The sequence below is a fragment of the Nyctereutes procyonoides genome, unplaced genomic scaffold (genome assembly GCF_905146905.1).
Source record: "Nyctereutes procyonoides isolate TBG_1078 unplaced genomic scaffold, NYPRO_anot_genome, whole genome shotgun sequence".
In the NCBI taxonomy this organism is placed as follows: domain Eukaryota; kingdom Metazoa; phylum Chordata; class Mammalia; order Carnivora; family Canidae; genus Nyctereutes; species Nyctereutes procyonoides.
In genome coordinates, this window is record NW_026575140.1 from 27455032 (window position 1) to 27477758 (window position 22727).

The 22727-nt window shown below is 46.3% G+C and overlaps 1 protein-coding gene across 3 annotated transcripts; it reads right to left on the reverse strand.

Moving 5' to 3' along the window:
• Positions 1 to 966: 966 nt before the first annotated feature.
• On the reverse strand, positions 967 to 17091 carry PARK7 (Parkinsonism associated deglycase). 3 transcript variants are annotated; one of them, XM_055305870.1, is made up of 7 exons: positions 16963 to 17091; positions 15875 to 15987; positions 14377 to 14478; positions 12428 to 12487; positions 11562 to 11631; positions 8093 to 8179; positions 967 to 1561 (listed from the first exon to the last, which is right to left on the reverse strand). In XM_055305870.1, exons 2-7 carry the CDS (start codon positions 15962 to 15964, stop codon positions 1401 to 1403), a joined length of 570 nt encoding a protein of 189 aa, XP_055161845.1. In that variant the 5' UTR covers positions 15965 to 15987; positions 16963 to 17091; the 3' UTR covers positions 967 to 1400. The 3 variants fall into 3 exon arrangements, with proteins under 3 accessions (XP_055161845.1, XP_055161844.1, XP_055161846.1); XM_055305869.1 differs by having other exon boundaries at positions 16937 to 17066; XM_055305871.1 differs by having other exon boundaries at positions 16942 to 17007.
• Between the last annotated feature and the right edge of the window lie 5636 nt (positions 17092 to 22727).

A 22727-nucleotide genomic window follows, 5' to 3' on the forward strand; every position in this document is an offset into this window, starting at 1 on the left:
CCGGCTTCTCCTTCCTGGAATGCTACCAAACCTGCCTCATTCACACCCAAGTCTCCAGAGCTTCCGAGGTCCCTTTCCAGAGAGGCCTCTTCTAACCAGCTGCAGAGTAACCCACCACTGCCTCCTTACCCTACTTTCTTCTCAGGATGGTCTCTCCTGTTCTCTCTCCCTTAGCAGTCTCCATAGCTTCAATAGTTTATCATATAAAATTACAGGTCTGCATTAAAAAAAAATTATCTGCCTTGCCTCCCAGGCCAGGGGTCAGCAAAGCATGGCCTGAGGGCCAAATCCCCACAGCTGCCTGCTTTTGTAAATTTTGTTGGAACACAACCAGGATTATTGCCCAACGTGTCTTGTCTGCTGCTTTGGGGCTACAAGGCCCATCGAGTCGTTGTGAGAGACTGTATGGCCCACAGGTTTAAAATAGTCACCAGCTGGCCTTTCCAGAAAGCTTGCTGTCATTTGTTCTTTGCCAGAGGTGGGAAGGGGTAGAAGAAAGAGGAAGGAAGAGAAGGTATCTCCCGAAGAGGCTGTTCAGGTAAGAGTTGTACTTACCAGCTCCGTGGTCCACAGCCTGAACCTCCCCCCTCCAGCCCTTTGGAGCTCGTCGTGAGACAGAAAAGCCAAGGGAATCTGATGGCTTCTGTGAACAACCCAAGAGCCGTTCTTGCTCGGCTTACAGCTGGCTCCCAGGTCAGGTACTGTTCTCGGCGTGTCTGGGCAGGCTCTCCTCAGTGGCCCCAGGATGGCTGCCAGTGGCCCCAGGATGGAGTCCCACCAGCTGACGCGTCTCCCCAGGGTCCTGTGGACAGGGACAGAGGGGGCTCTGGCTAGTGGGCCCAGGCCATACACGTCAGCCCCTGGAGTCTGTTCCCTAAAAAGGGAAAACAGACCTCGAAACGTTTTCACTTCCGAGGGCCCTTTCCGCAGCGGGAAAAGGAGGTGGTCACAAAAATCCACGACGACTAACAACTTCACTGGTATTTTTAATAGCACATTAACAATATACAATTAACAAATGGGGGGAAAATCACAAGCTTCTTAAATCTTTGCTTTTATGCTTTTCCTCCTTGCCATGTCAAACATGTTCACTGCTCTTTTATCTCAGTCGCTGTATCAACACTTACCAGCTGCAAGTGACGCTGACAGTGAATTTGGTTTCACACACAAAAAGGAGGAATTGAGGGATAAATGGAGTAAAACCCAGTAGTTTGCTAAATGCCATTTACTCTGCCATCAAGGCTCAGGACCATGAGGATCTGGGCATGGGTGGGGAAGCTCGGTGAGGCTGCCACTTCGCAGCCAGACTGTGCGGGAACTGCCCATTTTGCTTAAAGTGAACACAGTGAGAAGGATGACAAACGGCACATTTCTCTACTTCATCATCGAAGATTTCTGCTTTAATCTTTAAGAACGAGCGGGGCCTTCACTTGGTCAGCCACCTCCTTGCCGCTCAGCGCCTCGACAATCGCAAGCGCAAACTCAAAGCTGGTTCCAGGCCCACGGCTCGTGAGGATCAGGCCATCCTTCTCCACACGGTTCTCAGAGTAGCTGTAATGACCTTCAAAGTAAGAACAAAAAAGGGTTACATCCTAACAGGCTCATATAAATTTCAAAAAACCAAAAGCCACCCTGTCACCAGCCACAGGAGAAGTTTCGGGAGACACTCGGAGCTCTGGCAAGGAGGTGCCGAGACTGAAGCAGCCGCCTGCCGCAGGGAGGCGAGGACAAACAGCTGTTGAAATGAAATAGATAAGGACACCTAGGTTAAAAGCAGTTGCGAAAGGCCTTGTACGTGCGAGGGTGAGTAGGAGTGAAGGCCGATTATTCACGTTTCTATCATCAACAGATGCTCAGGGGTCCGCCCGAACACTGGCATGCCGGCAGGTAAGCAGCGCCTGCCACCTCAGAACGTGCTGTCTTGCCACCAGCAGTAAATGTTTTGAGCTGAAGGCCCTTGCAAAACAGCACTCGCTGGGAGAGGCTTCCTCTGGAGCCCCCTCTACCGCCTGAAGACAGGTCCTCCTCGGCTGTCGTGTCCCCTCAGGAGTCCATCAAGTGGGGAGGAGGGACTCATGTCCTGGGAGAGGAGACCAGAAGTCCACGCCACACACAGGCTTTGTCACCAACAATCACACCTCCCATCTGTTCTCCCAAGGGCCCTTTCATCTTTCTTAAAAACCATTTACTCCCTCCTGAGAGGCCCACCTTCCCTTCCCCTTGTCAAGCAGGCTCCGTGTCACACATACTCCATGTAAGAGAGTGGACATGCCTGCCAAGCAGACTTCCTATTGTACAGACTCCGTGTCACACACTACCTATCATATAAACTGTTACACAGACTCCCTGTCACACCGATTCTCTATCATACTCTGTCATGCAGACTGTCACAGACCTCCTGTTACAGACTCCTGTCATACAGACTTGTCACAGAAATGCCTGCCAAGCAGACTTCCTACCATACAGACCCTGTGTCACAGACTACCCATCACAGACTCCCTGTCACACATACTACCTGTCACAGAATCCCTGGTACAGACTGCCTGAATCACACACACTCTGCTGTCTCAAAAACAACCAATGTTCTAAAAATTACATAGGACACGCAGGGAGGGGAGGAGGCGGATGCACAGAGGGAGCAACCATTCATTTCTTGGACACCCCCTTCCATGTTCCCCAACTGGCTTTTTGGAGGCAAATATAATAAAACAAGAATGTGCTTCTCCTATATTTGAATTCGGTGAACGATGTGACATCGGGACAAATCACAGCCACAAAGCTGGGCTTCCTCAGCATCAGCTTCCCCAATGCCTTACCCTCTATAGAAGTCATCAGCAAACCCACCCTGTGCATGGACTGACTAGGCCTGAACTCATGACCTGGCCCCCCTCCTTCCCCAACCTGTTCCCACTGGGCTCCCACCTGGCACTTCCTGGCCCCCCTGCTCCCACTGTCTGGAAAGCTCTCACCTCCTCCCACCACCCCTCAGAGGAAGCATATGTGATCCCTCCCTCAATCGGGTCCCTCAGGTACCTCCCAGCACTGACACGATATGAAAATAGTCCCCATTTGCTGTCTGCTCTTTAAAAGGCTGGGCCTTGGGACACCTGGGTGGCTCAGCTGTTGAGCATCTGCCTTCGGCTCAGGGTGTGATCCTGGGGTCCGGGGATTGAGTCCGCATCAAGCTCCCTGTGAGGAGCCTGCTTCTACCTCTGCCTGTGTCTCTGTCTCTGTGTCTCTAATGAATAAAAAAGAAAAAGCTGGGCCTCCATCAGCCTCCTGTGGCCTAGAACACTAACAGTACCACGGAGATGCCCCTAAGTATCAGGCGAACCTATGAACATTCCTGTCTTCTCCTCTCTGCATCTGCTGCCTTCATGCAGGATCTCCGTGTTCCAGCCCTCTGATCCAGCTGCCCTTCTTTCCACTCCCTGCTCAGCCCACAAAAAATGTCACCTTTCCAAAGTTTACGTCAGAACATAGCCAGTTCTGTCCCCAGGAGAAGCTTCTGCCAACTTTCTCCAGCACCTAAAGGTGACTCTGTACTCCACATCCTGCTGGGCAGGCCCCCTCTGGGTCTGGCCTGCACAGAGACTGGACTGGAAGGAACCAAAGAAGACAGTAGGAGCTACTGGTGACCTGGGTATGGACAGTGGTGACAGGGAAGAAATGAAGGTTCGCAAAAACTCTTAGAGACAAAATGCCCAGAGCTCAGTGCTGGACTGAACGTGGGAAGGTGGGGAGAATGACTCTAGCTGTCTGTCCTAGGTGATGGAGGGGGTGGCGGTGCCACACAGACACCACTCTTCTGTTGTTCACGCCCTTTCCCAGTGATCACAAACACCTAGAGTAGTTGCTATCTTACTAACCTCACCAGAGATCAAGTCACCCACTGAAAAACCCAAATACAGCACTTCACAAATGTACACTAGTTACACTACTGTAGAGAAGAGGACCTCTAGTTTGAAGGGAAAAGGCTTGCAAAATCTAACGTCATTTACTGATGGTTAAACCGGGCCAAGATGGGATCCCTGGGTGGCGCAGCGGTTTGGCGCCTGCCTTTGGCCCAGGGTGCGATCCTGCAGACCCGGGATCGAATCCCACATCGGGCTCCCGGTGCATGGAGCCTGCTTCTCCCTCTGCCTGTGTATCTGCCTCTCTCTCTCTCTCTTTCTCTGTGACTGTCATAAAAAAATAAAAAAATAAAAAAAATAAACCGGGCCAAGACAATTTTAGACGCTAAACCAGAAAACCGGCTGGGTCCAGTCTCCCAGAGCTATGAGATGGACTGCCCAGACTGCGGCGGTGTGAGGCAATTTTTAAATGGCTCACCGGACAATCTCTTTGTGGGGAAAATATTACAAACACAGCGTAGACTAGTTAAAGACATTTCAAGGTTCCATGGTTCAAAATTTCAACCAGGAAGAGCAGAAAGGTCTACACTTACCAACTACCTCCACCTAGTGGCAAGGACAGACAAAGACAACGCACACACACCAGGCCCACCAGCCCCGTGCATACACACAGCTGATTCAGACTGGGGAACTCTGCATATCTACACCCCACAGTCACTGGCATAAAGCATTAGTTATTAATTTCTTGTTAACTTTAAGCAAGCACCCCAAAGCTGGGAAGTCTCTTCAAAGGAAACCCAACCGGGGACCCTAGACACGAGGGGTCAGCACCAAACAGCTGCTTTTACCGGCACACATGGCACCTACCAGGTCAGTGGCTCTGTAACAGCAGAGCACTTGCTATACAGACCTGAAGTCCCTGAGAGCCTGAAATATTTACCATCTAGCCCCTTAAGGAAGTCACTGACCTCTGAGCACAGCAGCTCTGGGTTCAACTCTGAGGGCTGATGTTTAGTAGGTGTCTGTGATCTCTTTGAGCCTCACTTTCCTCTTCTGTAAAATGGGGAGGATACCAACCTCCCAGGACTGCTATGGGAGTCCAGTCACATGGATACCAGGACCAAGTGGTAGTGTTATTACAACAGGGTACTCAGCCCAGAGCTGGGCATGGACCAGCTCCCCCTTCCCCTGTGCAGGCTCGTGCCAGGCAACATTCTGTGTGCATTACACACACAGTAACTCACAGGGCCTGTCAACAGTGCCATGTGGGGGGGGGGGGAGGGCACTGGGATCCTTAGAGGACAGGTAAGAAACTTAGAGGACAGGTGAGGCTGGGCGGGGGAAGGAGACTGCCCACAGCCAGGAGCCACACCCACAGGGCCTGGCCCAGGGGACGCAGCTCTTCACTGCTCAGCTACAGGATGGGGCCTTCAGATGCTTGTTAGAACAATGGACAGGTAGGAAATGAAAAGATTATCAAAGTCACTATTTCTTCATCTAAGAACTGAGAAACAGGAAGACCTTGTCCTTCAGATTGAATTGCTTATCTGAGCAAAAATGTCACGCTGATCTAAGTACATGATGAGGACAAGGAGGAGGAGGACCACAGGAGACACCCAAGAGGTGACGACAGCTCCACTTCTCGGAGCGCTCTGAAGGGGCAGATGTTTCAAACATTTTTTTTTTCCCCTCACAGTAGGATTTACTGGCTGAACTCAATACCTCGTAACTTAAACATGTGTGGGAGCCTCACTGGGACAGAGGCGGGGCCAGAGTTCCAGCCTGACTGTGGGCAAGTCGCCTGGCCTCTCAGAGCTGGTATCCTCATTTGTGAAGTCAATACCTGCCTTGCTAGGCACCAGTGGAGATAATGCTTGTGAATGTACTTTATAAACCTTGAGAGTTAGCAATCTAATCTTCCTCTATTCCTAATCAACCTCAGTGTTCTTGAGGCATTACAGGGAAACAGACACAACAGATCCACCTTCAGATAAAGAAGGAACGTGGCCTACTATTCGACCCTTCCCCCCAAATGTTGTAACTACTAAAAAGGAAGCCTGATTCCAATCTGACTCTCCAGAACCTATTAGCTCCAAGTAAATTCTATTTCTACATTAAAAAATGCCCAGCAGCCAGGGCCTTTTAATTAAAAAAATAACTTTTCACACAGATGGTTTTACTGACAACTTAGTATCTTTCTAACAACTAAAATAAAGTTAGAGACTTTTAAGAAAATACTACTTTGGATCAAATTTAAGAATATTTACAATCTGGGGCACCTGGGTGGTTCAGTGGTTGTGTCTCTTTGGCTCAGGGTGTGCTCCTGGAGACCTGGGATTGAGTCCCACATCAGGCTTCCTGCATGGAGCCTGCTTCTCCCTCTGCCTATGACTCTGTGTCTATGTCTCTCATGAATAAATAAAATCTTTGGGAAAAAAAATATTCAGAACGTGCATCAGTTAGCACGAACACTTAGGTAAATGATGGACTCGGGGAGCTGACAACGCATAAGGGTAGGTTCATGGACTGTAACACAGGTACTGCTCTGGTATGGGAGAGGAAGGCAGGGAGACTGTGGGGGGGGGGCAGGGCATGTGTGGGAACTCAGCATTTTCTGCTTAATTCTGCTGTGAACCTAACACTGCTCTAAAAAGCAAGGTCTGTTACTTAGAAGGAAAAAGCACTACAGTGAAAATGTACAACTTCACGTGGCTGCAGAGAGAGTGTAAGAAATGCTACGGCCCTCTGTTGTTTTAGTTCAGAACCAGCCTCCAGCAGGACTGAAAGAGGGGAGAAAATATATCTCTGGCACGGATGTTTCCAAAGCAGTGCTGATGTTACTGTTTTGTCTTTTTGTTTATTCACTGAAATAAGGCTGGCTGATGTTTTACCTGGAGCCAGTCACAGTCTCCTTGCTGGCCAAATGCCAACTGAACCACTTTTGGCTTCTAACTGGAAATTTTAGATGTTCTTGCAATGACCCACACTAGTGTGAGTTTTCTTTCTCTGTGCAAGTTCCTGGGCCTCTGCCTCTGTTACAGACACTACACGGACAGATGGCAGAGGAAAACACCACCTGTCTGACAAAAGACACTATTTGGTTGGTGTTCGGAATGTCACACTGAGAAGCGCTGGCTGTTATGAGGGAGGATCAGTCAGTACATAGTTGTACATTCAGATAGTTATACTGCTTTGCTGTGAATTATACATTGCTCTCTACTTAAAGAAATATTCAATAGATGACTCCCTCCCCCACTGCCAAAAAGATACAATCTTAAGTTTAAAAAGCAAGCTGCAGAACAATACATTTAACAGATCTCATTTGAGTAGAAATATTAAACTGCAAAGGATAAAGAGTATGTGCAGAGAAAATCCTGGGGTTACACAGAGAACTTTCTAACAAAAGTTACCTCTGAAAAGCAGAAAAGGGGTGAGGAAATAAGAAAAGGCATATGTATGTTTTTACCTCACCCCCTACCCATACCATCTGCACTCTACCTGGAATAAAAATTATACTTATAAAGATAAATTAATAAAAATTAGCTGTCTAGCTGGTATTTATGAAAGAAACAAGTTATCCAAGAGGGTGCCTGGCTGGTTCAGTCAGTTGAGCAACTGACTCTTGGCTTCAGCTCAGGTCACGATCTCAGGGTCCTGGGATCTAGCCCCTCATTGGGCTCCATGCTCAGCGGGGAAGTCGGCTTGTTCCCCTCCTTTTGCCCCTCCCCACCACTCACACTCTCTAAAAGTAAATAAATCTAACACACAAAAAAAAAAAAAAAAAACAATAAAAACAAAACCCTGTCACCCAAGGAAACAGATCTGCCACCTATGAAGAGAGTAATATTCACTTTACTTTGGACTGTGGGCAAAAGGGCATTTTCTGAAATTGCTGTCGAGGTTTAAAGTTTACCCTCAGGCTGCTGGCAAAGTGTTTAGTAAAAAAATCCTAGTTAACCTGGCATTTCATAATCATTCCCATTGAGGACAATCGGGTCTCTGGCTGGCCTTCACTTAGTCCCTGAACCCCCATCAGGGCACAAACAGAGACAGGCACGCACCACCTCTGCCCCACTGCCTGTTCCCTCTCTAGGTGGAACACTTGAGAAGAAAGCAAGGAACACCTCACACCTGAACTCCTAGAGTCCCCCTACACAAGGTTATCCTGGGTGGGAAACAATACTAAATAGCAGCTGAGAAGGTCTTTCTGTATATTGAAAATAGAAGCATATACTTACTTCCACTCATCATTTTGTCTTTAGCAAGTGGGTGTGTTGTAACTTTGCTTCCAAAACCTATTTCATGAGCCAAAAGAGCTGTAGGACCTAAAAAGATTAATAAAAAAGACTTCAGTGTGGATACAAAAAAAACCCCAATGGTTTAAAAATTGCAGCAGAAGTATTCCTCAAAACCAGGAGGCTTTTTACCTAAAATATACTTATGATTCTGAAATTAAACACTTTTTCATATGAGGTAAAGTATGTTTATAATAAACCATCTGCTCGGCACATCTGGCAAAAGCGTACAAACTCAAAACACAACAATACCCATTTAATCATAAATCCTACCAAGCAGCATCCAGATAAACAGAGTGTGGCCCCCCTCAAGGAACTGCAGGCAAGGGTCCCAGGGGTCAGAGGGGAGGCCACCAAGGCCTTCCTCTTAGCAAATGATCTAGTCGCACATGAAAGGCAGCCAGTGCTCTCCCAACTTCTGGATTTGATTGCTATCTCAGACTACGGTTTTCTACTTGAAAATGAAAGATTAGCAGTCATCCCTCCACTTACCTACCCAAACATCCCAGGCGGTAGGATTATCACAACGAACAGGACATTGTCCAGCTCTGTGAACTGTCTAGAAGTCTGAGACGTAAGGGTACTAGCATTTCTTTATTAAAAACCACTTAAGATCATGCACAAATATCAGTAACGGTCCCCAAATAAGGACAGAACCGAAACTATTTTATAACATTGTTATGATGCCTTAAAACTTTAAAAAAGTAACTATTCTAACTTTTTTCTCTAAGCCTCATGTCACACCTAGAAAAATATGCTTCAGAACAGCAATGTGACCTTGAAAAATGGGTTAGGGTGCCATGGCTAAGAACCGAGGACATGGCCTGTGTGCTTTAGCTTCAGCCAACGCACACACCTGCTCTCACTGACCTTTCATTTATCAACACAGTTCCAAGGAAAAAGGAGTTGTAGACTATACCTACCGGCTAGATCACAGCTGCTGTTCACAGGAAGATCAACAAATAATACTTAATTACATGAGCCTTCCGCCTGACATCAGGCCAAGTCCCGATTTATATCTCCTAAATCAAAAGCCTCAAATAGATTTGATGTCTCTCTCTCCATCTTAATTTTATCCCACATACCAGACAGCTATGGTAGCAAATTTTAAGTCTGTAAAAACTGAATAATTATCACTCAATTTTTATTTGAATGGACTCATCAATTACCCTTCATTCTTCCTTTGTAAGATTTTAAAATATAAGAAATAATTCTCTACATGATCTTGGATTTAAAAGTGAATCTTGAGAAGCAACCATTCAGTGAAGAGAGAGTAATCGTAGTGAGTTAGGAATTTTTAGGCCGTTACCTTCAGCAAATAAAACTGCTGCCTACAGTAACATTAATAAATTTCTGTTTCGGTTGAATGTAGGACTTTAGTGACGCCTTACTCATCATGGTAAGCCCATAATTACTGCTTTCTGGGGCTTAAAAATCCTATTTGGGGAATTCGAGAAGAGATATCTACCTGCCATTACTTGAGACTGGCAGATGAAAATGTTGCTGAGTCTGCAGCAGGGACCCAGCTGAGTGAGAGCAGAGGGCACCGCAGACAGGGGCCTCTTGGGCCGCCACTACACTGAAGCCAACAGCGCCACCATGTGGTGATTTACGGAGAGAACACCACGCAGTCAGCCCAGGCCCTCCAGGTCCCAGGGCTCAGCCAGCCAGGCACCTGACAACTCCTGGGCCCCTCACCTCCAGGCTCCTTTCCCTACCTGACCCAGAGTGAGTATCATTTTATTTTCTGATCAAGACAGTCTCCCTTCCAGTCTTGGTTTCGGTCCCTCCACATCAGGGGCTAAGCAAACACTTTTTCAGCTCAGTATGCAGCTCCCAGCCCCTAACTGCAACACTTATGAATCACCTCGTTTTTCATCACATCTCCTATTTTTGCTGTACCCAGAGGACAGTACAGGATATTCTACAACACAAACAGAAGGCTAGCGTGCTGTTTATGGCTAACATCGATTTAAACGATTATAAGGTCTAAGCTCCTTAGCATGGCCTTCCAGCTGCTTGAGCATGAAACAGTGAGCCAGATGTAGCTAATAATTCTGCCCCCTTAGCGACACAGAAAGACCAACTGACATGTGGTTTTCACTTTCAGCAGAGCATGAGGGAACAAATCCAGCACAAACCCTTCCTTTCTTCCTTCCACTAGGGAAACTAAGGATGAGGCTGTGGCCAGGTGCTGGGGGCAATGAAACTAAGTCCTCACATACCTAACAGGACCTAAAACTTCCTACCCAGAGGGATGGAGCTGCCTGGGCTGCAGTGACTACAGTGTCCTTCAGCCAGAAAGCCCTGTGCCCTGAGGGTAGGTCAAAAGGCCAGTGCTGGCTGGAACCCAAGGACCGGGCCTGCCAGTACGGTCACTCTAAGGTCCTCGAACATCCAGGTCTTAGGACCCTTGAGCTCTTATGTGGGTTACAGCTATCAGGAACTGCCGTGTTAGAAATCAAAACGGAGATTTTTACAATACTTGAGCATACATGCCACACCCATATGATGGCAGCATCCCACTGCCAGGTCACTCCTGTGAGAATGAGAGGGCAAAGAATGTCTTAGTACCTGCTTTCACCTTATGATACTTTTGAAAGAACTCCGAGAATCTCCGCTGTAATTAATGCAAAGTCCCCAGGATCCCCGGCTTATAACTTCTTTAACAAGTCCACTCTACTGAACAAAACATCATGTCATTTGATCGAACCATCCATTTATTCATTTTATTTGTTGTTTTGACAAACATTTCATAAAGACCTAAGCACTGGCTAAAATTACACTCTGGAAAAAATGCAAGATTGCAGAATATCACAATGCTAGAGCATTAAGACTGAATTTTACAACGGTATCAGAAATCAAATCATTACTAAGTTTAAAAGATGTGGGGACATCTCTGAAGCACCAACAACCTTCTTCTAAATTACGTGACAGATATCACGGTGCCTAAAATCTAACACTTAACACTGAGGATCAGATGGAAAGCACCCGAGGCCTCTGAATCCGTAGGGCAAGAACAGGACAGAGCTGTTATGTTTATGTCTGACCGATTCTTGCTGACTGGCTGCTGGCAGATACACTTTCTGGCACAGAGATTTGCTGGAACAAGCTGTTTACTGAATTCCAGAGGGCATTATTTTCCTCAGAGGTCAACCAAACATGGAAAACATTAAGTTTCACGGAACATAGACCAAAAGTACACAGAGGCAGAAAACAGAACTGTACTCGTTTCTGAAATGACACCAACTTCATGCTACCCAAACGAACATGCCAAGACGGATACCCTTCATGCTTTGAAGGGAAAGAGGTATTTGGAACAAAACCTTCTAATTCGAGACTACCCCATCACATTTTTTTTTTTTGAAGAAAACCAACAGCACATTTTATCCAGGACAGTTCTGCCCATTACCTGCACAGATGGCGGCTATGAGGCCCTTTCTGTTTTCTTGTTCCTTCAGTATCTCCTTCACGGCAGCAGACTATTCAAAGAAACCCCAAACACATCAAGTTATCATGAAGCCACAAGCCAATCTCCAGCTGGAAAGCTTAGGAGGATCTGCTTTTAATTTAAACTGCAAGACCTTCAGTCTGTTTTCTGACAATATTTCTAACTCATTAATAGAAAAATTAGCAAATTCATACTCTTTCCACATCGTTAAACCTGATCAAGGCATTTATTGCAAGAGAAAGGCATACTTTAATTTTTTTTTTTTAATATTTTTAAAGACGAGATGAGAAAAGCAACTTCCCTGGGGCAAATTGACCCTTGCCATCTTGTGATCCTGGGAGAAAGGAGGAGAAGGGTGCGTGGTGTTTTCAGATGGCAGAGGAAGGAACAAGATCCGGCAGAGTGCCAGGTATCTGACTCAACCTGCTTTGTAAACATCTATTGGCTGTGCCCCTTCTTCCTTTCCCGCTATTCCTGCAGGCGGACCCCTCACAGAAGACTTCAATGAAGAAGCAGTGGCCTCTTCTGATGCCATTTTTCACCTCTGCTGGCAGTTTCAGTCCCCTGCCCCCAGCTCCAGGGTCTCTTAGCTTTCTACTCTTAAACCTTCATGAAACACAAAATTAGATTCACAGAATATGTTCATAAATAATAGTTCCACCAATTCCACTTGTGTAGTAAATATCACTAGAGATGTTTTTAAGCTAGAACACCATTTTGTTTCACCTGCTCCTAGTTTATTCCCAGCCTCCTTCCCGAAATATTTTAGTAACAAAACCAACATAACACAGGCAGATACTGAAATACTTCCTTTATATGGTCTTTACCTCACATAAATTCTGTGCACCCAGATTACCTCCCGGCAGAATCACTACGTCATAAGGTCCCTGTAGTTAAGACAAAAAAAAAAAAAAAGAGTGAAAACATTTCATTTGAAAGGTGCACTACAGTGACAGTCCTAAATGTGGGTCAGAGCAAAGAACTGTTAACAGAAGAGCAGTTAAATAAATCAAAATATATCCCTACAACACAATGTCGTAACTAGCAAAAAAAATCAGAATATGGTAATGTGAAAGGATGTCCATGTTGCAGAATTACAGGTGTAGCATGATCTCACTCTTCTAAAAAGAAAAAAAGGGGCATGTGGCTGGCTCAGTCGGGGGAGCATGTGACTCAATGTCAGGGGCTGTGAGTTCAGGCCCCACGTTGAGTCTAGAGCTTACTTTAAAAAAAGTATGCAGTTGGCAGTTGTGTGTATATGTCCCTGACATACATGTGTACGGTCTATAGATACTCACAGACAAAAGGCAGCCAGGTGCTAATGGGGTATGGTACAGGACAGGATGGTGGCGAGGGGACATAAGAAAGGGACATTTAACATTTGGACTTTCTATAAGTCTACAGTGTATAGGAGTTATTTTTTCAACAAGAATGCACACAATCTTAGAATTAAAAACAAATTTTAAGTGAAAGGCACAGACAAGTTTTTACCTCTTTGAGAAGTAGGACTTAGGGGAGATGATGGCAGTATTTTATTGTCCTAAACACCCAACACCCCCAGAAACCTACTGAGGGCAAACTTGCTGAAATTATGAAATGGAAATTGGTTTAACAATATTTTAAGATGTGAAAAAAGATTTTTTAAAATGTAGTTATTTAGCAGATCACAAAGTGAAAATTTAGTACACACTTAGGGCAACACATACTGCTTAGAATTACTCTTAAAGACAATGAACATCCTCCTGTCGTTTTAAAACCAAGCAAAACTACAAACTACACAGAAAGTGTGAAGTGCAGAATTTCTTTCACTCCTTTTAGAATCTGAAAAAACAGACACAAAACGTAACCACTGTTCTAAAATACCCAGACACCACAAGATGAAAAAGAACAAAGAGGGAATATTTTCTTCTACTCAGCCACTTTTAACAGGCTATTTAGAATGTTTCAATAATTTGTATGTAAATACCAATACTCCTATACTCCACAATCTGGCACTGAAATAACATGAATTTATTAGATAGGAATAAACTTTTCTCTGTGCATTTGAGGACAGCGAGCATGGGAATCATGCTCTGGGCTCCTTCGCAGGGCACAAATGGATCTGCATCCATGAGCTGGCTCTGCTTGTTTTCCTGTCACGTTGACACTCCAAGAGCATACAAGTCACACCCACTATCACAATGGCCATTAAGCAGTGAACTACATGAAAGGGTGTGCAAAAGTGCCTACGCACGTTTGGGTGGGCTCGCTCCTGAAGAAGGGATCTCAGCTCTTGACGGAGTCCCAAGTGTTAGTTGCCATCAAAGGTAATGGTCAAGATAAAGAAAAAGTAGCATAATTTAACTAGAATTCTTACTCCTCCCTTCATCCCACCACTAATCAACTACAAGCTGTTCCACATAAAATAAATCACACAGCTATGTCTATATCACTGAAAATGGAAAGGTAAAAAGCAGCTTTCAAATAAAGAAACAGGAAATGTGGCAGTTGGTTCCTTGTATCAGGTAATGAAGCTATAACAGGAGGCAAAGGGGCCTCTGAGGCCAGATGAACACTGATGAAAGTGTCCCACCACCAAGCACAGGCAGCAGGAACTGCCAGCTTCCTTGAATACAGAGTCCTTGACTTCCCTGGGCTTATTATAGTGGGGAAGACATCCAAGGAAAGTAACTTCATTAAAAGGCTGTGCCAACAGCCTGAGATATAATCAAAAGACATTTCAAGAACTTGATAGAGAAGCCATAGGAAGGAATAATTCCATGTATGGAGAACAAACCTCTTTTTTTGCATCTTCCAGACTGGCATCAGGACAAATGATGACGTCTCGGCTACACTGTACTGGGTCTTTCCCAGCCAGACCCGCAACGGTGACTTTAATCTAAGAGAAAGACGTCATCACATTTAACATTGAAACATAAATTTAGAGTAACATTTTCACAGCTGCTGTTTTAAAATAACTTGGCAGGAAATACTGCAATGAAACCATGCTGACTTTAAGCTACTAACTTAGCTAAATATATTTAATAACTAGGTCTGTCCCAGTATGTCTGGGACAGTCCTGATTTACAGATACTATCCTGGTCCCCTGCCTGGTTAGTGTTCCTTTCTCCCACAAGCTTTCTGGTTTGGGCCAACATCCTGCTAATAATCCATCTTGCAAAGTTACTGTTGCTATTTAAATCTCATGGTATTTCCTTCAAATAGAAAGACAAGTTAGAACAATGAAATACTACTTTAGCTTGCAAAAAGTTAATAAAACCAAGAGCTAGTCCTGGGAAAATGGGGATTGTCCTACACTGCTGGTGGGCCCACACGCTGGTACTCTGGGGGAGTCACTGGACAAAATCTGGTAATGCTAACTATGGGCTGTCCTTTGGCCAAGCAATTCCATTTTCGGGCATAAAAACCAGGAAAACCTCCCACACATTTGCATAAGGAAACCTGTACAAGAATATTAGAGTATTGTAATGTCCTGAAACACCCTAACAAAAGAATGGAGAGACAGCAGCAGATTCATACAATGTAACAATAAGCAGCAATTTAAAATTAAAAAACCGGATCTAGATGTGTCTTCATTTAGGAGAACCAGAGAGATGAAGGGCTAACAGAGTCTGGGGCCAGACTGCTGGGGTCTAAGTACTGGCTCTTCTCCTCACTAAGACAACATGGACACTTCATGTAGTGTCCCTGTGCCTTAGTTTCTTCAACTGTACAAGGACGGTCAATAACTCATAAGGTTGTTATAGGACTTAAGCAAGTTCAGGTGCTTAGATGAGCATCATCTAGCATCAGTAAATACTACTCAAGTGTTCACTAGGGATAGATATATACATATATGCACACACACAGAGAGAAATAGATGTAACTGTAAAATGTAATTGTAGTGTAACACTACTCTGAAGACATCCATGGGATGGATACGCATTAATGAGAGAACAGAGTTATCCCTGGGATTGAAGGGGAATAGTATCCAGGAAATTTACAAAGAGGGCTGTGCAATGCTTTATTTCTTTTTAAAGCATCTGTTCCTCAAGAAGAGGAATATTCACAAGAAATTTGGCAAAATGTTACAAAAAATCACATATTTACAAGAAATACGGCAAAATGTTAACAAGTATTAAATGCGGACAATAGACAGGCATTTATTGTTATATAGTCTCTGCATTTTTGTGTTTGAAATATTTTATAAAGTACACTGAATATTATTAAAAATGCCTTCAAAACCCAAAAATGTTTGAAAAGGGGGAGGGCTGGAAAATGTTGGGAGGACTTACTCCAGCTCGTCTCATGACATCTACAGGAATGACTGTCTCCATCTCCTCCGCTCCTTTGGCCAGGATGACCAGAGCTCTTTTCGAAGCCATTTTTATGTTGTATTTTTAAAAGACTTAATTGGGAGAAGCAAAAAAAAAAAAAAAAAAAGATTTTCAAAACACTTGCATGGCAACCCTAAGATAGTCAAAAACCTCAAGTTTAAAAGAAATCTCAAGTTCAGGAACACTTTTAAGCAAAGTAAGTGCCTCCTAAGGAAAAGATCCTGAGAGACAAAACAGTACGTGAAAAAAAGCATTTTAAGGTTAACAGTGGTTCACACCGAATTTCAGCTGCTGTTATTTTTGAGATGAAAACACAGCAGGGTTGCTAACACGTGTCAGTACCGTTTGGATTTTCTCTGACCATGTTTTTTGTTTTGTTTTGTTTTGTTTTGAACTCAATCTACAAAACTTACTGCAACCAGTACTTTCTAAAACACACATACGTGGGTCTTGCATTTCACACGATGCGGGGAGATAAGCCTTATTCTCGGAAGCACTATTTTCAGAGAAACGTCCAAACTTAATTTCATGGGCAAAAAGCTACACACAGTCTGCGATTTTTGGAGGGGATTTTCTTTGAAGTTCCAATAACTGCACAAAACCCTCTGGAAAGTTAACAGTGTTAAATATTTCACCATGTTTTTTTTTTTTTAAATGATGTTGAAAGGTGGGAATTCCCCCAGTAAACTCAACGCAACCGGACCCTCTCTTTGCACTTGGCTCTTCGGGAAACGGCAGCCGCCAAGCGGGGCTCCAACAGTTTGCAGCCTGTTCTTTCTGGGGAGTCCGCTGTGCGCGCAACACAGACGCTAAGGAAACCACGTCAGCAAACAGAGCGCTGACTAGTTACAAACTGGGGGGACGCCATGCACACAACCCCGGGGGGCCCGAGGCCGCCCGCCCGCAGGCGCGGCGTGACTGCGACCTGCGGCGCCCCCTTCCGAAGCCCGCTCCGGGCTGCCCGTGGCCCCCTCGCCGCCAGCGCCGCCGCAGCCGCAGCGCCCCCGCAGCGCCCCGAACCTCGCCTCTGCCCACAGCCCCGGCACCTCAGCCCCGTCGGCAGCAGCTCCGCGCCGGAGACTACCGAACCCAAACCGGCCTAAACGGGGACGTACGTGAGTACGCACGCACGCACGCACGCACGCACGCCCCCCGAGCGCGAGCCCTCGGCGCCGCACTGCGCAGACGCACGCCGCCCGGCTTCTGGTTCGGCCCCGCCCCTCCCCCGGTACTGCGCAGACGCCCGTCGCGCAGACCCCTCCTCGTCCTCCCTTCGTCCCCAGGCCCTGCACTGCGCAGACGCACATCGCCCGGCTTCTCTTTCTGCTCGTTCCCCCTAACCACGCCCCCCTCGGTACTGCGCAGACGCACGCCGCCCAGGCCCCGCCTCCTCCCCAACAGCGCACGGCGAAGGCTGGTGGCGCTCGCTCACGTGCGTCACGTCCTCCCGGACCCACGTGGGTTAGAATCCTCCCTGGACAGCTGGGGATGTTTCCATTTGGTGCACCCGGCACCACGAGAAGCCCGCGTGTTCGCGCAGCCTCACGAACGCTCCCCTCCCCCGTCGGCGCGGTCCGGCCCGCCGCTGGCGCCCACGGGCGTTAACCCGCCTGGGACCGCAGCCTGCCCGCGCGCGGTCCCCTCGGGAGCTGCGGCGCTTTGCTGTCAACAGACGTTTCCGTGGAATTGCACCTTCACGCTTCTCTCGCACTCTCGGCGTCCCTATCCGGGAGCGCCTTGTCGTTTCCCCCCGACCTGTTAGGACTTAAAGGTTTTCCCCATCCTGGGTCCCCACGGTGGGCGCCCGGTCCTCGGGATCCTGCGCTGCTCCCAGCACGGGTTTGCGTGCGGTGATTGCCCGTGTGATGGTTTCTCAAAGTTGTTTTTTTCCCCAAACATCCCAGCGCTACTGCTGCTGCACCCACAGGCTTAGAGCACTGCTGAGCACCCGGACCTGATTAGTACTTGGTGACATTTAAGTCAGAATCCCACACTTTGTTCTTAAAAGTTTGCATTGAATATTGATACTTTTACCCATTTCAAAAACCAAAGTCGGGCAGCCCGGGCGGCTCAGCTGTTTAGCGCCGCCTTCAGCCCAGGACGTGATCCTGGAGCCTCGGGATCGAGTCCTACGTCGGGCTCCCTGCATGGAGCCTGCTTCTCCCTCTGCCTGTGTCTCTGCCTCTGTGTGTGTGTCTTTCAGGAATAAATAAATCTTAAAAAAAAAAAAAAACCAAAGTCCTGAAAGTTAACGTTGAACCGATGGACTCCTTCCTATCCTTGTCCCCACTCTCTTCCACCATCCCCGCTCCCTGACTCCCTGCGGGTAACGTTATAGTCGTTTCCTGAGCATCTTTCCAGGATTTCCTCACGCAAGCACCAGCAAATACTTTGTTTTACATCTTTCGTATAGAAATGTAGCGGACTATATGCATTGTTCCGTCCTTCTCTCTCTGCTGCCACCTTAAGTGAATGTTGGAGATCTTTCCTTATAAAAAGGAACTTCCTTTTTTTTTTTTCTCAGACAGATAATATGCCATTGTGACCTGTCCCATAGTTTATTTTATCGGTGCCCTGCTGATAATACTTAGGTTATTTCCAGCCTTTTTTTTTTTTTTTTTTGAAGTAGGCTCCACACCCAGCATGGAGCCCAACCCTTAGTTTGAACTCTTGACTCTGAGCTGAAATCATGTCACATGCTTAACGGACTGAGCCACCCAGGCCCCCCTGCGGTCACTTTTTTTTTCTTTTGTGTGGACAGCACTGCATTGCATACCCTTATTCATACGCCCTACTTGTGTAGGTATAACTGGAGGGTAAATTCCCAGAAGTGGTAAATGCACTGGAGCAGCTCCATACCACTTGAGTCACTTATCACTCTCGCCAGTAATATGTGAGGTTGAACAGTATTTTAAAGTATGTCAATGTTTTTGAAGTTTCAGTTTAGATATTAAAGACGCCCTTATTTTCAAGAAATAACTTAACAGCACTTTAATGTTATTTCATAAGATCCTTACAATGGTGTTGAGAGTGGCTTTAAGATTTGCAAACAGATTTTTACAAATTACAACACTGCATTGTGCAAAATTTTTAAGTGTCTTTAAATAATCATTTGGCATTTTAAGAAAACATTTTGGGAGTTCTGGAATATCTTCATCTCTGGTTATTTGCAAAGGAAGCAGGCAAAAGCCATCCCCTTTCAGTTTTGAAGTATGGTGGCAAATAGGCAAGTGGTCAGACGTGTGTTTTCAAAAACCAAGGAGGAATTGAGCTAGTTGAAGGAAAACCAAGAAAAGATGGGCTGTTGTGGTCCAGTGCCCTAGTTAACTCTTGTAAGGAGACAACCATGCTGGTGTCCTGCTGCAGGATGAGCTAGCCAGCACAGAACAAAAATGGCAAAACAGAAGTTCTTAGCAGAAGGGAAAGAGAGAGAATGAACCTGACTTAAGATTCCTGAAACATCTGCATCACCATCTAGATCTGAAATGGACCTGGGTCATCATTGATTTTTATCAGATGAATAGCACACAGTGTTTACAACTCAAGTATTGCTTATGGTAGATTGGCTTATCTTTTAGAAATATTCATTCTTTCCTCACCTGCATGAGTGGCGGATACTCCCTGCCCCTGGACTTTGGCCTTGTTTATTTTTTTTTCTTAAGGTTTTTTTTTTTTTAATGTATTTGAGAGAGAGAGAGAATATGAGCAGGGGGGAGGGCAGAGAGAATGGGAGAAGCAGACGTCCAGCTGATGAGGGAACCTGATGCGGGGCTCATCCCAGGACCTGGGGATCATGATCTGAGCTACAGGCAGATGCTTAACCAACTGAGCCACCCAAGTGCCCCAGGTTTGGCCTAATAGAATGTTAGCAGGTGAGGTACGATCAAAGCCTTGAAAAGCATTGACCTGATGATCAGGCTTGCTCTCTTGTACTTTTGCATTGTCATAGGAAGAGCCCCTGGGGCTGCTGCTGCTTCCATTCAACCTGGGTTTCAATGAACATTTGTGGAACAGAGCTGCCCCAGTCAGACTGTTGTCCTCAGATTCTGTTATACTTTGATAGCTCAATGATACAGCTCTTAAGAGGCTCATAATGAAGAAGTCTTCTGATTTAGTTATTCTTGCTTTCCAGAGACAAATATTTTCAACTTTTAAAATTATTTCTTGTAAAAAATAAATAATAAATAAATAAATAATTTCTTGTAATTATCTCAGTACACCATAGGCCTGAATTGCATGGGTATGCTTATGTAGATTTTTTTTTTCGAAGAACACAGTTCCGTATTCTAAATATATTTTCTCTTATGATTTTCTTAACATTTTCTATTCTCTGACTTTATTATCAGAATACAGTGTATAGAAAATATAACAGAAAAAAATATATATTTATTCACTTTCTGTTATTAGTAAGGTTTCCGGTCACCAGTGGGCTATTAATAGTTAAGTTCTGGGGGAGTCAAAAGTTATATGTGAATTTCAGATCACACAGGGTGAGGGGTGTTTGGTGGCCCTAACCCTTACAACAATATGCTCATACTGTTATTTTTCCTTATTGGTTTTAGACATTATATATTAACTTCCTGGAAAACATACTTTTCATTTCACAGTGGCAGAAGTTGGAGTCTGGAGGGGTAAAATGACTGTAAAAGGTCCTGTAGAGTCTTGGTCAAAATCAGGTGTTCTGAGACCAAAGTTCATACTCTACCCACCATAAACTCTATCAGTATTACTCAATAAGTCCACAACAGTCATGACACTCTCCTAACTATATAGTTCATACCTATTTCTTATCACACATTTGCAGAACAAAACAAAAAAATTAAACCATTCACCAAAAAATGTTGCTCTATTACTGGCAGTGGAGACACCTCATAATTCAGTCTCTGATTTCCAGGCACAAAAACCTCATCCAATTCACCACTTCTTTTATTCAGCACTTGACAAGTCTTTGTGCACTGTAGGAAGTGCCAACTAAAAGTCTGGCTATTTTCACTGAGCTTAACATCTCCTTTTCTTGGGGCACTTGCAACATCTAATTGAAAGATACTGTTCCGCTTTGCTGAAACTCACAATCCAACTGCTGTTGATAATGTGAGTGAAGGAGTTCGAGACATGGTACCTTGGCATATCATTTGGAGTTAAAGGCATTTTTTTAAACAACAGGCGCAAGAAAGGCACTCAGATTCCCAGTTTTCCATCCTGAACGCAGAAGATGAAACTCTCAGGTGAGAACTGCCCTCCCAGTGTCAAGAGGAAAGAAGCATCACCAGAGAGACACTTGAATCTGCACATGGAGAATGGAAGAATTTGCACATGGAGACCTTGTTAAAATAACTCCTACCTTCCTTCAGTCTCCCTGGTTTACTATATCACCACTCTGTGTTCAACCCAATATGTAAACATTTAGCTTTTGCCACCTCTTTGGGTCCTCATTTTCTTACAAAGGCTCCTGGGTCCCGTCAGACTTACATTAAACTGTATGCTTTTGTTCTGTTAACCTTTTCATGTCCATTTAATTCTCGGGCCCTGCCTGCCAGAGACCCCAAGGAGGTGGAGGTAAAAAAAAATGTTTTGCCTGCCCTACATTAACAGCAGCCACCAGCGGCCATTCTGATCCTGGTTCCAAAAAACAACCCTTCCCCAAATTAGCCTGATCACGATAAATAGCAAAGAATCTGCAGCCAGATTACTGTATTATTCTTCCATGCCTCGCATTTTGCATCTCAGCTCACTACTCATTTTCTACGAATGTGAATGTATCTTGGATCTCGTCCATAGTATTTATCTAGCAGCTTGTCTTTGGTTCACTGTGTTTCCTTCTAACCCTGTGAACCCAGTAGGACCTTCCTGTCCGGTCGCTGCCAGAGGCCTGGCATCCGTCTGTTACAGTCCCTGGCACATAGCAGGTGCTCAGCAAATACTTGCTAAGCATTATCTTAGTCTCACCCTAAAGATGATGTTCCCTCCTTTGACTGTGGCTATCGATTAATACTTTACATGCGTAGAGCACTGCAGTTTACAATGGGGCCCCAACCGACGTCTCATGCCTATTTTAGTCTTTTCCAGGTTAAATTCATGTCGCCCGGCGGCGAACGGGAAATATTTTGTGCAGCGGCTCGGGTGACTTTATTTTCACCGTTTCCTCGGTTCACTAAAAAGGGCGAGGGACCAAACTGCCGGTGTTGGGTTCAGGAAGGCATTTGCGGCCTTCACCATCCACTACCGGCTGCTCGGGGCAAACTCCCGAGAGGTCCGGCAGCTACGGCGAATTTCCCCCGCGAGCCCCCGAAAGGTTAGGTCGGCGAGACAGGAGAAGAGTGGGCGAGCCCTGACCTTTGAGGCAGCGCTGGCGCCAGGGGGAAATTCTGACGCCGAGGTGTGCGAGGCCCGCGGGCACGCCTCGCCTCTGCTGCAGCCGGGTGTGAAAGCCCCCCCCAGCGGGGGCCCCCGGCGCCACGCCCACCGCCCGCCCCGGCCAGCGGCCGGCCCGCGACCCCCTGGGACGTCAGGCCGGCTTCCAGCCCCCTGGGCGGGCGGTCCCCGGCGGCGCTCGGCGGCGCTCGGCGGCGCTCGGCGGCGCTCGGGATTGGCCGAGCCGTGCCGCAGGGGGCGGGGCTGCGCGCGGGGGGCGGGGCTGCGCGCGGGGGCGGCTGCGGGGGCGGGGCTGCGCTCGACTCTGGGGCGGGGCCGCGGTGGATCGGCGTCGCCTGTGGGCGGCCGGAGGGAGCCGAGGACCTGCTGGCCGCGGTGGGGCCGCCGGGGCAGCGCGGTGACCCTGCGAACTTCCGGGGGAGTTTGCGGCCGGCGTAGG

Coding starts and splice junctions, on each gene's coding strand:
- PARK7 (XM_055305870.1), bottom strand. CDS start 15,964: ATGGCTTCGAAAAGAGCTCTGGTCATCCTGGCCAAAGGAGCGGAGGAG. Junction 14,479..15,874: donor ATGTCATGAGACGAGCTGGA/GTAAGTCCTCCC, acceptor TCTTTCTCTTAG/ATTAAAGTCACCGTTGCGGG. Junction 1,562..8,092: donor AGACAAAATGATGAGTGGAA/GTAAGTATATGC, acceptor CTTACTTTGAAG/GTCATTACAGCTACTCTGAG.